Raw genomic sequence first — 14246 nt, 5'->3', positions numbered from 1 at the left:
CTTAATTCATCCTTGACTTTAAAAAAGTATTACACAGTCACTAGCTCCTCCTCTCATTCCCACAGCACTTAAAAAACAAACAAAACCCAACACTGTTCAAAAGCAGACTTTTCCTAAACACTGACAATCCTCTGGAAACCTACTGATCATTTTTCCTGTTTGCCAAGTGGGATTCATCATGTTAAGTCTGGAGACTTCTCTACAAATGAGGGCTTCCATCCCTTCCACCACAAAAGAAAGCTTAACCAAAATAATTATGAGTTTTGAAAAGCGTTATTTTGCTAGTATATGCACATCCCAAACTGAATGACTGTACACTTCTAACATTACATGTTTATTTCAAAGGAAATGTAACAGCAGTGAATGGCAGGTTAGACTCAAAAGGAGAGCAGAGACAAGGCAAGACATGAAGGTTAATAAACATGGAACCACAAGTGAAGCAGCAGGTAAGAAATGTGGGAAAAAAAAAAAAAAAAAAAAAAAAAAGAGAATCCATGAGTGGTTACAGAAGACTGTATTTTTCAGAAGAGTACATGAAAATCTTGCTTAGGGACAAGTTTTCATGGTAGGAGGGATCCAGGATACCAACACCTACTTTTCAGAAAAGGCTAGAGAAAGGACATCCAGATACAGAATTAAAATGTGTTAACTAAAAGCTTCTAGTCCTAACCTAACACGTCTTCCCCACAAACTACTCCTTTTAAAAGCAGCTGTCCTAAGTCACAGTATGACTATGCTTCCAAGAATACCTAAGTAATTTCTGGTGACTGGTACCATGCCTACACTTGCAATTCCCACTTAACACTGAGTGACTGAGCTGAGTAGTACCTTACTCAAGACTGGAAAAGTCAACTGTAGTTGAGAAGGGCTGAAATGTCCTCTGGTTTAATAACACCACTTTTGTTCTATTAGGTGCACTGAAATAATAATTTTGTTTTTCCAGAAGCATTAACAGATACTAGTGTTTTCTCCATGGGCTATTTTGACTGAATTTAACACATTGTTGTGGTTTAACTACAGTAGGTGCTAAGCCTTCCGCAGCCACTCATGCCCCTGGAATAACATGGGGGGAAAGAATCAAAAGGGTGTAAGTGAGGAAACTCAGGGTTTGAGATAAAGAGAGCAAAAAAAAAAAGCAAAGGAAGTCATTCACCACTTCCCATAAGCAGGGAGGTGTTCAGCCATCCTCAGGGCAGCAGGACTCCATCACACATCATGGTGACTTGGGAAGATAAATGCCACCACCACAAACATCCTCGTTCCCCCAGCTTTATATGCACAGTACAACATCACATGGCAAGGAATGTCCCTTTGGTCAGTTGGAGTCAGCTGTCCCAGCTGTGTCCCCTTCCCTACTCCTCATCAACCCCAAGCTTACTCACTGGTGCAGTAGGGTGAAACAGAAAAGGGCTTGAAGATGTGCAAGGGCTTGAGTGCTGCTCAGCAGTAACAGAGAGCATCCCTGTGTTATCAGCACTATTCCATGCTGATTTGCAAATCTATAAGCAATACCATATGGGCTACTATGAACAAAACAACTACAAAAAGACCTTTACTGTATTTGAAAGCTTGTTTTATAGAAAACAATTTCCCATTTCCAGTACTGTTTAACAGCTCTTTCTTGTGATCACAAAGATTTTATTTCTACACTCTATTCTTCTTTTCCACAACTTCTGCAATATATTTCCTTATTATACATCTTCCCTACAGCCTGTGCCACCAGGAGACCCTGCTGTTGAGGACTTAGCAGAGGACCAGTTGCCTGGTTTCAAACAGAAATTTGAGAAGGAGGTGACAGAGCACCCTAACAAGTACTGTGAAGCTCTGGTAACAAATACACCAGGCTAACTCCTCATCCCCTCTTGATTTCACTGCCTATATAGTTCAAACATGCTCTAGAAATGGGAAATTTTCCAACAGTGTCTAGCAGAATGTTTCAAATGGCCATTTTTTCTTGAGCAAGTGGAAATAAATCAACATGTATTGTTAAGGCTGCTTTCAAACTAAATTCTGATGCATTGCTTGTAATCAAGATGCAAAATACTCAAATTATTTTGGTGTTTATATTTACTCTGAAGCTCTTACTTATATAAAAATATTAAAATTGAAGTAAGAATAACTAATGATAAGCAATAAAACTGAAAGTACTTACATTAAACTTAATAATGTCATATATCAAGTACCGAGGGACAACCTGTCCATTAACCTTGTCGATGATCATTTCCTTAAAAGAAAAGAAAAAGCATTGGCATTTTTTTCATAAATACAGAAGAAGAATGTCAACACATTTATACTTAGTGCTGATACCTGCAAGCATGATACAAACACCAGCTACATCTTTATTACAAAAAAATTTTACAACAAGTCAAGATTATAAAAATATTATTGTGGTCTTAAAAGTCTCTCATGAAGCTTTCAACAAAACACCAGGAAGCTGTGCTAGGGCTTCCCATTCTGATTTGCAACATTTATACATTAGTTTCCCACAGCTTTCAAAATCTTGAGTGAACAATGCGTTTTTAGAAACCTTAGTAAGAACTGTGATCCTAAGCCAACCAAACACTACTGGAAATCTTGCCCACAGTCAGAAGCACAACAGTGAGGATGTAAAGAACAAGCATTCACATTCATTTCCTCTGCTCAGGTTGGATCTTTTCATTTTAAAAGTGTCCTAGGCAGCACTGAGAGCTGCCATTTGCTTGAACATTGTTGCATTGTGACTAAACAGGATGGCTCCTTCAGACAGAAGTATCAGACACATCACATGAAGTCAGCTAACATTCAATATGTACCAGCAAATCAGATTAAAAATAGGCAGGTAGGGAAAGAACATTAATGATCAACATCCAAACACAAAAGTGTTTCCTGAATTGAATGGTACATGCAAAAATACATACACCTTACATGGTGGTGTTACATCTGTAACTCAGGCTTCCTATGACAGGAATTAGACATAGTATATAGAGTTTAATGAACCAAAAATGGAGACTGAAAATGGTAACAACCAGCCACTGGTAGATCTTTTCCAGAGACAACTCTGAAATAACCACTTCTCTAAATGCAATCCATCTTCTCCTCACCTCCTTCCCCTACCTGACTCGTGACTAATAAATTGTATCAGCTACAGATTTTTTTTAATTAAAAAAAAATTAAAAGTTAAAATTCCAAATTCACACGAACAAGTAAAACAATTGGAAAACATGGAAACAATTCGCTATGACATGATGAAAACAAAATCAGGAGCTCAAGAATTATTCCAAGAAAGAACATTACATCAACTCAAATTATTTTTGTTTTGCTAATGTCTTGCTATTTTTATGCCTTACAACCTTTTAATTTCTCTCAGAATCCATACATTCTACAAAATAAACCCAAAATGTCTGATTGACTCATGTGAGATTAATTTTTAGTCTGTACAACAATAACAAGATTCTTGAATTAGCATCTAACCACAATTTGCTTTGAAAAATAAGCAAGCAGTTCAGTTGTAAAAACATAGATCTGGTTTAAAGCAAACATAAAGCTTGAAGCATTGAAAACTAAACTAGAAGACATGAACATGTTGTTCCCAAAAACCACTGTGAAATCTAAGTTGCCTACTTAGTATTTTGGAATTTCTTCCTCTGTGAACACAATGCTGAGATGGAGACTGGGATTTCAAAGCCATGTGCAGCATTCACAGGTATTGTGAATGAGTTGACCTTACACTTTATTCCAAATAATTTATTTTTTAAAATTAAAAAAAAAACATTAATCCAATGAGTGAAAACTATTCCTCTGTAACATTATAATATCTTCCCTCTAAAAATTTAGTCACAGGCACTGTCAAATAACATGTGCAAAAAAGGTCTGCATAGAAGTGATGAAACAAAATGCAATTCTGCTTGTGTCCAATATTCAGGTAGGACCCTGGTGAGCTCTCAAAGGAACAGCAGACACAATGCTGCAATGCCTTCTTGGACAATAACTGTTATAACTACAAGAACAGATGGGTGCAACTCAAGAGACAGAAGGCATGATATGCAAACTTGGAAGAAGGCGTAAAAATGTAATGCAAGGGAAAAAAAAAAAAAAAAAAACCCAGGATAAAAAAATACCACCTGAAATTCCTGATAGTAATCTGGTGAAACAAATAACAAAGTAACAGCGAAAGAAAAGAATGGGGCTAGGTTTCATTAACTCTCAGCTGAACTGGCAAGTGAAACAACTAAACAACTTTTTTGAAACACATTTAATTGAGCACATACTTAGGGTTTAAGACCTCACTTTCTCAGTATGCATATTCAGAAATTCAGCTTTGATGCAAAGCTAGCATTTGTATGCAAAATCCTGAAAACATTTCAATGCCTGGTATTACAAGATTTTATGCCTAATTTTAAAAATCTGAACCTCTGCATATTCAGTTTAAGGAGGATTTAAAAATACAACAAAGAGGACCAAGAACTGTTTTTAAACATCCTTTGAAGTGTTTATTTTTAACTTTTTCTCTACTTCAGACATGCAAACATTTTTATTCTATTACTGATCAAACAAGCCTTTTTCCTCATCTCCTCCCTTCTTTTCTTCTTCCCTTGCCTCCTGTTCTCTTTGACATCCTGACTGAAATCCCAGCTACCAGAGCAAAAAACAATAGCACAATATGCCCTAGAAGATGAGATGACAAATTCCTGCACTGCTCATCTCCATCATGACAACAACATTCCCTGCTCCATTAGTTACGCCGATACAACTGTCAGAAGGCAAAAGCTGTAAAGTGAGCATAGGAATGGTTCAGATTAGAAATGCTCTAACATATCATTATTTTACAGTCTGATTTCAGAATCTTCCCTGAAATTATCAGAATTGAAAAATACACCAGGGAACAGACCCCAGAGACCACTTCAGAGAAGATGGGAAAATGTAGGATTTGAGAAATGACCACAATTAAACTCATTCTGACCTGAGTAATAGCCTGATACTGTAAGACTTTAAGCCAATTTTTAGATAACTAAAAACCTAAACCCAAATTCACTCACATGACATGTTAATATAACATAATATTATCCATAAGGCACACCTGCATCCATGCAGCTCCTTCTACAGACTCCATGCAGATTTACAGCCAGTATTGTGTGTTCCAAAGCTACCTCTGCTATTAGCAGTTGTCCATTAGCTGCTGGTTTAGGTATCCACTTAACCCATGGGCCTGAAGAACAAGGTCCAGTGTTCAATTAATGCAATGTAATCTGGCAACACTGTGCTGGTGTCATTCTCCTCAATCCTGTGGTGTTGCAAAGCAAAATTGCACAGTTGTACAGAGCTGCAACAGTGCTAAGAGCTTTTTGCTGGACAAGTACCAGAAGAACAATGCTGGACTGAGAGCTCATGGACTTTTTTCCTTGAATCACATCTCTAGAGAGTAACTTGGACTTAAAAGAATCCAAAATTCAATCACAAAGCAAAGGATTCAATTTTACCAGCCACTTGCAGAATGATTTTTTTTTTTGTTGACATAGAGTATGGAATCAGATCTAATAATACATCTGTTTGTTTTTCCTTTTTCTCCTGGGCCTTTTCTTAATCCTTTATCCATTTACCTTCAACACAATTCTAGTCACTGCTGTATTTCAGGAATGAAAACACTTCTTTGTTTCTTGCCTTTTCTCTTAAATTTATTTTGCATAAATCTATTTTGCACCAGCTTTCGCAAACTCAAAGTTTTAAGTTCTGCAATTTCTGAGACAGCTCACAAATAGATAAGGTCTCTCCTGACAGAGAAACATAAATGCATCTTTATCTCGCTCTCCATTTATGGAGTTCCTGGCCTTCTTGAGTCTTCAAGTGTAAACAGTACTTTATATAAAAATAAAATAATTTTAAAAATTGTATTAAAATTGTAAAAGTTACTTCAAGCCTAAGGATGACTCTGCATTTTCTACCCAACTGTTCCAAAGCTAAGTAGAATGCCAAGAAAGCTCCTGAAAACAGCTATTTAGCTTTTTTGCATGACAGCCAAAACATTTGGACAAAACTCTGTGCATTCCCTCAGATAGCACTATGGGTGCAAAACACTTGGCTCCTAAAGGAGTAAGTCATACTAGTCACCTGTAGGTGAAATTTAAATTAGCTTTAAGGAGCTTTGCAGAAAACTTTCTTCTATGACAGGAGAACAATTGCAACTTGGAGATGAGCACAGAGTGCTGCAGATCTGTCATCACCCAAGACATCACTGATCACATAAGAACTGTTTGCAAGTCATTTTAGCCTGAAATGAACCACAAATGCATCTGAAATTCTCAAAGATAACCACATGAAAGGTTTACACCAGAGGCCTTAAAGCAAGTTAATAGATCCCTGAATGCATTTTATAAAAGTTTCGTGTATACTGTCATTCTAAATAATGTTAGGGGGATATTAATCTTTTGTATTCTTCAACTCAATAGTTGTTTGCTACATGGCATTGATATTTCTGTTTTCTCTTTCCTTTTTTTCTCATATTTTTAAGAACACTCTAAAATAATACCAATTGGACCACCTCATTCCTCATTCTATACTTTCATTCCCTGAGAGAAAGCAACTTCAAGGACAGTAAGTATGAACTACTTCAGCCTGTAATTAAAGAATTAATTTCAGCAGCTTTTCAAGCACTAATTAGCAAAATATGTTAATAGAGAAAAAGCCAACTTCTTCCAATGGATTTAAAAATTAAATCAAAATCAATCATTCATATATCTAAAGGATCATTCATGGAAATTGTCATTTGGCATCAACATTAGACAAATACTCAATTACAAAGTTAAGTTCTTCTGATGCTTCAAATAATAGGCAAGTCTTATCCTCAAACCTGTTAAAGGAATTTCAATTGAAAAAAAATATTCCAACAGCATCTTTTTATTTAACTGACCATAACAAAACACATTTAGAAATCTGTACTATGAAAAGTATTTATCCATTGAATGGTTTTAGTTCTGTCTCAGGGTACTTCATTCAATCAGTACTTGCTCATTTCATGTCATTTTGCTTTTCACTTGATTAAAAAAATAATGTGAGGGGAAAAAAAAAAAAAATCACACTACAACTGATTTTATGCCAATAAAGTGAAACACCAAAATGCACTATTAACAGTCAAACTTTTACAGAACAACAAATTAAGCAAAGTTATAGTTCATGCCCTGGATACCTGAGAGAACTTCAGTCATTCTTAAAAGACTCAAACTATAAATCTGGGGAACACAACACACCAGATCAGAGACCCTCTTCCATGCCCCACAGCTACATTATGCACTTATCTCAATATCCCTGTCTTCCACCATGTACATATCAGCCACCTTTACTAAAACATCTGTTTGAAATAAAGAGAATAATTAAATAAACAAATTAAAGAGCAGCCATTTTCCTCAAGAACACCTAGCACTGTACCATATGGACACTAACAAGTCATTACTTTCTCAAGAGCCTTAGAAGTAGCAGGGGAAAAAACAGCAATACCAGGCTTTTTATCTGAAAAGCATGGAACCTAATGTATGTCATGAAGAATAATATTATGTATATCATTAGGAAGCTGCCTGGCTGAAGAGGCTCCTACCAGACACGACAGCTTGTGCAACTACTTCTGAGCTGACAGCGTGGCATTTCTTGCATTATGCTCTCAATTTTTCAGTGAAGCAGAGATGGTGGAAAATATTCATTCTCTGCTTCTCTGTCCCTGAGACAGTACATTGCTCCTTGCAGTAATTGTCCTCACAGATTCAATTTAGACAAGCTTCACATGTAAATGTGTGTTCAGTAAGACACATCATCCACAGAAGTGACATTTCAAGTAGAATAATGACAACAAGGGCCTGAGAAAGGAAAGAAAGTTAATAAAGACAATATGGCTGAAAAGTGCAAAAGGCTTCAGAGGATCTATATGGAAGCTATCTCAGGTACAAAAATACTTCATCAAGCAGGAGTTACAGCAATGTAGAGTCTCCAATACTACTGAAACATAAAAGGAAACTGCATTGATCTATTAGTGTAAAAACTAGTGAAATCCTCTCAGTCATGTGAAATGGAACAGTCAAGAAAGAAATAATTTCTTCTTGTGGCTACAGTTGTGAAAAGTTTGCTACCAATAGTCCAGCCCAGCCTCCAAATACACAAATCCATATGTTTTACAGCTTGTTTTACAACTGGCTCAAAAAGTTCATTAGGAGGTTTACAAAATTTAATTTTTAATGTAATTTTTGAGCCAGCTTGTTTTACAACCAGCTCAGAAAGTTCATTAGCAAGTTTACATAATTTAAATTAGCATAACAACTTAGAAATGTTTTTGCCTTAAACAAATATAACTAAGCCATTTCTAAATCATTCAAAAATTCAGCTGAAAATAAAGGTGACAGAAACAAAGACATCAATTCACAAAAGTGTATCAAAACATTATGAAAATTTTATCAAATTTTAGAAGTATTTCCATGAGCTGTATAAAACTGAACATGTTTACTATTTCAAAATATAAAGCTGTAGCAAGAGATGAAGTTCGGCAATAATTTTTTTCAGATTTTCTTTAAGCCTTTTCTCATATTCAGAGAATGTCATCTCAATACCTTGATTTATTTCAAAGACAAACAGCTCCCCCCAGAGCAGTCATCAGCCCTATTCTGTAAGTAAGTCATTTCTTACAAAATGCAACTCCCACATTCAGCCAATGACTGAACTTATATTCCTCCTGAAATCCTATGATTCACTGATCTGGCCTGAAAATTTGGCCCTGTTTATGAACAAAAGCAAACAGCACTGAAATAGTTACAATAATTATATAGTATGCTCCTTACCCCATCTAGAAGAGTGTTTGTTAGATGTGTGCGAAGATCTTTACGAAACGGAAATTCCAGGTTGGATACATGAAAAATGGAATTGTCTCTATCAATCATATAAACTTCATTCTTGCCATCAATCAGCATCATATACCTGCAAAGGCAGTGTTAAGATATTATAATTACAGGTATATGCTCAAAATCTCTATTGTTTTGTTTTATAATAAGTGTTAAAAACAAGTAATCATGACAGATATTATCTAAAAAAAAACATTTTAAAGTATTTTTTTGCATTTAAAAGTTTAAACCTGTAAACTAACCAAAGGGATATCACAGACCATATGATGCTGTTCTCAGCAATAAAAAATGGGGGAAGGAGGAGGAAGGAGGAGACATTTGGATTTATGGTGTTTTTCTTCCCAAGGCACTGTTGTGCATCATGAAGCCCAGCTTTCCCGGAAATGGCTAAACACATGCCTGCCAATGTGAAATAGTAACAATTCCTTATTTTTCCTTATATGTATCTCAACCCCAATCTTTCCCAGATCTTTCACCCTTCTGATTCTCTCCCGCATCCTGCTACAGGATGTGTGGGCTTAATTGCTGCAGGAGTTAAACCAGGCCACACCTTAGATATTCTTCTCACATGGACAAACACTGCAGAACTGGGCTACAGTTCTTCAGCTAAGTCCATGGAGTAGAACTCTTAAGGCCCACAGAGAATTTTCACTGGCATTCTGTATGGAAACAAAGTTTTTGTTAAGCATACCTCTCTGCATGCCATCTTCCTTCATAACTAGATGATCTGGGTGGTCCCTTCCAATCCAAATCATTCTATGATCCTATGATTTCTATGATTCTGTATCTTATTTCAGAGAGATGCTGAGAAACAGCATGTTCTGACTTTGAAGACAGAAAAATCCTCGTCTCAGGACAGTGAATTACTTTCATGTCGACCCATCTGTCTGGGTCTCATGGTAATATACCTGTCTAATTTAGAATCTGAACAAGTTCTCTGTTTGGGAAAGACATTAAACTGATCCAGATATGTCTCATCTTTAAAGGTTTTGTTGATGTATTTTTTGCTGAAATGGCTGAAAACTCCTCTACTCTCCCAATTTAATAAACTATTGAAATAAAACTCTGAATGTGGTCCAAACAGCAGAATTTATCAAAATTCTAATTACTAACAACGTGAGACTGAAAAAAATTTGGTCAAGAATGGACTGAAAACCAGAAGTGTTCTATAAGCACCTAATAATTGAAAATGTGCAAGAAGCAAGAGATAGGCAAGGTTTTGGTGAAACTGAATTTATCAATTAATGAGGGATTTGAGCTGGTTGGTTGAGGTTTTTTGATTGCTTATTTCACTCAAAAAGCTTAAGTTCATGTGCTTAATGTCAGGTTTAAAGTTTTATCCAGAAAACACTACAAGCATTCATGGAGAAATCTTGTGGACTGCTGAACAGCACATTTCTGAATATTATTTTGATGTACCATGGCCATTTATATTTTAAGAAGTTAATTAAGGTATTAGGAGATAAGCACTTACACCAGATTAGAGAACACGCCTCTGGGCAACACCACAAAGGCAAAGATAAAGAGCGATGATTTCTCAAACACATTCACTAGAGACAGAACACAGGAACTTAACTGTCAGGCATTGCACTGCCCACTGTGAACACTACTTGCTATTATAGCTGTACATTTATTACTAATTACCTCTATTGTGTGAGCACCCAAAAGCTCCAATTAGTAACCAGGCCCCATTGTTTTAGATTCTGGGCAAGTACACATGATGACATGGTCCTACATCAGATGGCTCAATCCAAATGTTAAACCAGACAAGTGAATAAAATAACAAAGGCAGTGCAGCAATAAGAGCAATAACATAACTGCTCGTTCACCTCTGAAACCTATACATGGAAGTAGAGAATTGTATTTGAGCTACAAGCATCATCTCTCAAAACTGTCAGTGCAATCTCTACAAACCAAGAAATTCTGACAAATAGAGGGTCACAGTGTCCATGCAGATTAATCTCACAAGCAGATAAAATATCTAGTCATAGAAATGGTAGAATCTAAAGTTTCATTAGAAGCTACTTTTCATTCACTTCTGATCCTGAGGCAAGGCCTGTTGTTAATTCTAATTGAACAATATTATTAACACAATAATTCAGGAAATAGGATGAAAATTTCATTTGCAGAGTGACAGTTATTGGCATTAGGCAAACAGATCTCCAAATCACCTGCCAGAGTATAAATAATTTTAATTTTTAAACTTAAAAAAAAAGTCAACCATCAAATAAAGTTTTCTCTTCAGAAATCAATTATTTTTAGCATACTTAAATAAAGACAACTGTATCAAAGGCTCATTTGCCTCCTCCTATATCCCGTATCATGCAGTCCACATCAGTTGGGCCCCAAACAAAAGCTAAAAGAATTATTTTATTAGGCTTCCATTTTCAGTTGAGTTTGTTTTGGTGGTGGTAGGTTTTTGGTTTTCACACAGTTTTGAAGCTGACATAAGCTACACTGAAAATCCTAAGTTAAAAACAGAGGTTTCTCCTTTATGTGGATGTTTAGTATTCTTCATCATTAAATTTGAAAGTACATTTCAGGAAGATATTACTTAATGCATAAAATGAGGTAAATTACTTGGTGTCCGTCAATTTATGGTCACTCAGATTAAGGAACAAGAACAGAACTGCATTTCCCAATCTCCAAATGCAACACTGTACCTACTGGAACACGTGGCCTCTGCCTTCTTTTCCATATTATTAGGATTCACAAAACTGGATTTGAAAATACTCCCCCAACACAGTACCTCACTACACATGGTGTAGTGCTTGCCAAAACATATTTACCACTAAATTGATTGCCTATGTAGTCACAGAAGTTTTGCATCTGACTTCAATTTTGTGATGTGCTTTATTTATGTTTAACTTTCTCTCAGCCAAAATGACAGCAACCATCTCAACAGTAAGCTTATATATGTTAATTTTGTGCTTCATAGAAGTTTTAAAACCTTAAGAATAACATAAAAATGCAACACAGTTTCCTCAAACTTTAAGATCCTATCTTCTGAGCTTGAGTTCAACACACAAGTAATTTTCTGAAAAAAAAAAATCTACAAGTAGCAAATGGATTAGAAATATTGTTTCAAAGGAAGCTTAAAAATTTAGCTCCTCTAGGAGCTTTCTTTGCCCTGCAGTATTTCTTTAGACAGGCTGTATCAAAGAAGAGTATTCTTTTCGACACAGTACTGCCATCGCTGCTTTTTTTTCGTTTTCCTTTTTAAATACGCCTGTGTCTGTATTATCACATTAAAGAATGCAAAATGTAAGAAATTCCATCATCAACTCTAAGCACGAAATACACAGCAGCTCTCCATTCCAAAGGGAGTTCATTATACAGCCTGGAATTCAGTCTTGTGCAAGTGCTGCCCTCCCACACAAATAAGCATTACCCAAATCCGAATAGCAATTAGCATCTCTAATATGCTCACAGACACAGAGGTAACAACGAAATCCTGCTACAAATGTGATTTTCAATTTCTTAATATCCTTCTATGACTGGCAACATTTCAATGCCACGAGCATGTCACCACTCTGTAGATGGATCACCTAAGATGAGGCCAAGTCACACGAGTGCTTTACACTGGACCCTGCCACTCCCTCCTGGCAAGAAAGCATCAACTTCTGGCCAGATGCATCAAACACCGAGGAAAAGGCCAAGAGAATGAAAATTAATGACTGCCCTTTATCCACTGACAGTAGGAGATCAACTATCAGTGTCACTAAGCTGCTGCAGTTCCATGTCCTGACCCGAATCCAGACTGTGCTGGATTTAGAGTAAGTTTAAATTAGAAGAGTTTGAAGCTGGCCTGTGGTACATGGAGCAAAAGACCCTAAATCCCAATAAATGGGGAAGGCTCAGCTTGCTTTCTGCTATTAATTACTGCTGGCAATGGTTGCTGCTTTAAAAGATGTCTCCTCAAGGATGACAAAGCCTTGATACAGGGACACTAACACAGGAACTTACAAGAAGACTAATATTATTTTCAGTGTGTAAACAAAAGGAAACAATGTCTTTTTAATCAGCACACTGACAGTACTGTCAGCAACCACCTTCTCCAAAGTTGCACACATGTTGTCATTTGCATGAATACACAACACACCAGCCAGCAAGAGACAGTGCTTGCTACATGCAGAAGCTGCTGTAGAATTATGCACTCAACAGCCCAAATTCCAAATACTTTTTTAAAAAACACACACACAGACTTTTGGAAGTTAGACTGCTCTGAGTATACCAACACTCTGTATTTTTCTCACTTATTTCTAGATTAAAGTATTCCATCAACAGTCTCCACAGCATTTTAAACCAAAAAATCCCTTAGATTGTGACTGACAGTCATTTCCAATTAACAGCCTCCAGCTCCAATATTTCTCATTCATGACCTCGCATTTTCTATTACTAAATATCCTTCCAGTTTTATTATTCTCCTCCTCAGTGAATTCAGTGGCTGATCTCCCTCATTTGTTTATCAGACCAGACTTGGATTCTGTTTCAAAATACTTAATGATACAACAAAATTAATATTCAGGATCTCTACTTGTGGTTTTTTATGCATTTTCTTTCAAAACCATCTAGTGCCATTTTCTTTCAATCTATTCTTTACCTATCTTAGAATTCTAGCAATCTTCTTAGCCTCATTTTCTCCAATAAACAGTAATTTTGTCAAAGTCCAGAAGCATGAGATATACCAGTCTTTCTAGGTCAAAACTGCAATTTTTCCCTTAACAAACTCCTACGAAAATGGTTGAACTCCGAGGAAATCCCATTCCTCATCTGTACTGCAGACTGTGTTCCTCAGTCACAGTAATTCTGAGTAATTCTATTAATTACTGCCCTTAGGGCAACCAAATCTGTCATTTAATAAAGAGAGAACCTGCATTTTTGATCTATTTTTAGCTCTCATTACAATCATAATGATTTAAATTTAAAGCAAAGCCTTGGCATGATTGAGCCAAACTTACCTTCTAAAATCAAGACCTATTTTTTCCCCTCAGTATTAAAATACTGTTACTAGGCTCTTGTTCAGTACATAAATGTATCTTGTATATCTCTTTCTACACTCAGAAGCACCTAGATTTGTCACCTGTTGAAATGCTCCACTAATTCTCCACCCTCATAAGAGGGTAGAATTCAGCTTCTGGTTAACTTCCACAATTTTAAGGTGTCTCCATGGGGTGAAATGACCAGTTCCCTGTGCTTCAAAACTGTCTTGGTTAAACTCTTATTATGAAGGTCAAGACACTCAGCTTGCATTAGATATTCAAATGTGCTCATTGTGACAACTCTGATCAGGCATCTGCAGCAGGTTCAGTGGTAACCCAGAAGTTTTCTTTAACAATCCTGTCATGTTTTTTTTTTTTTTTTAATCTGAACTCTGTAACATTTTTTTTATCT

General features: G+C 36.2%; 1 protein-coding gene across 2 annotated transcripts in view; it reads right to left on the bottom strand.

Moving 5' to 3' along the window:
- Positions 1-14246, bottom strand: part of RNGTT (RNA guanylyltransferase and 5'-phosphatase) — a 170390-nt gene that overhangs the window by 119357 nt on the left and 36787 nt on the right. For both annotated transcript variants that reach the window (XM_053938712.1, XM_053938713.1), the window contains exons 9-10: positions 8793-8928; positions 2153-2224 (exon numbers count right to left, since the gene is read on the bottom strand). In XM_053938712.1, coding sequence (XP_053794687.1) covers positions 2153-2224; positions 8793-8928 — 208 coding nt within the window. The remainder of the gene's footprint in view (positions 1-2152; positions 2225-8792; positions 8929-14246) is intronic.

The sequence above is a fragment of the Vidua chalybeata genome, chromosome 3 (genome assembly GCF_026979565.1).
Source record: "Vidua chalybeata isolate OUT-0048 chromosome 3, bVidCha1 merged haplotype, whole genome shotgun sequence".
Classification (NCBI taxonomy): Eukaryota; Metazoa; Chordata; class Aves; order Passeriformes; family Viduidae; genus Vidua; species Vidua chalybeata.
Note: the sequence above shows the minus strand (reverse complement) of the source record. Positions and strands in the feature narration are given on the sequence as shown.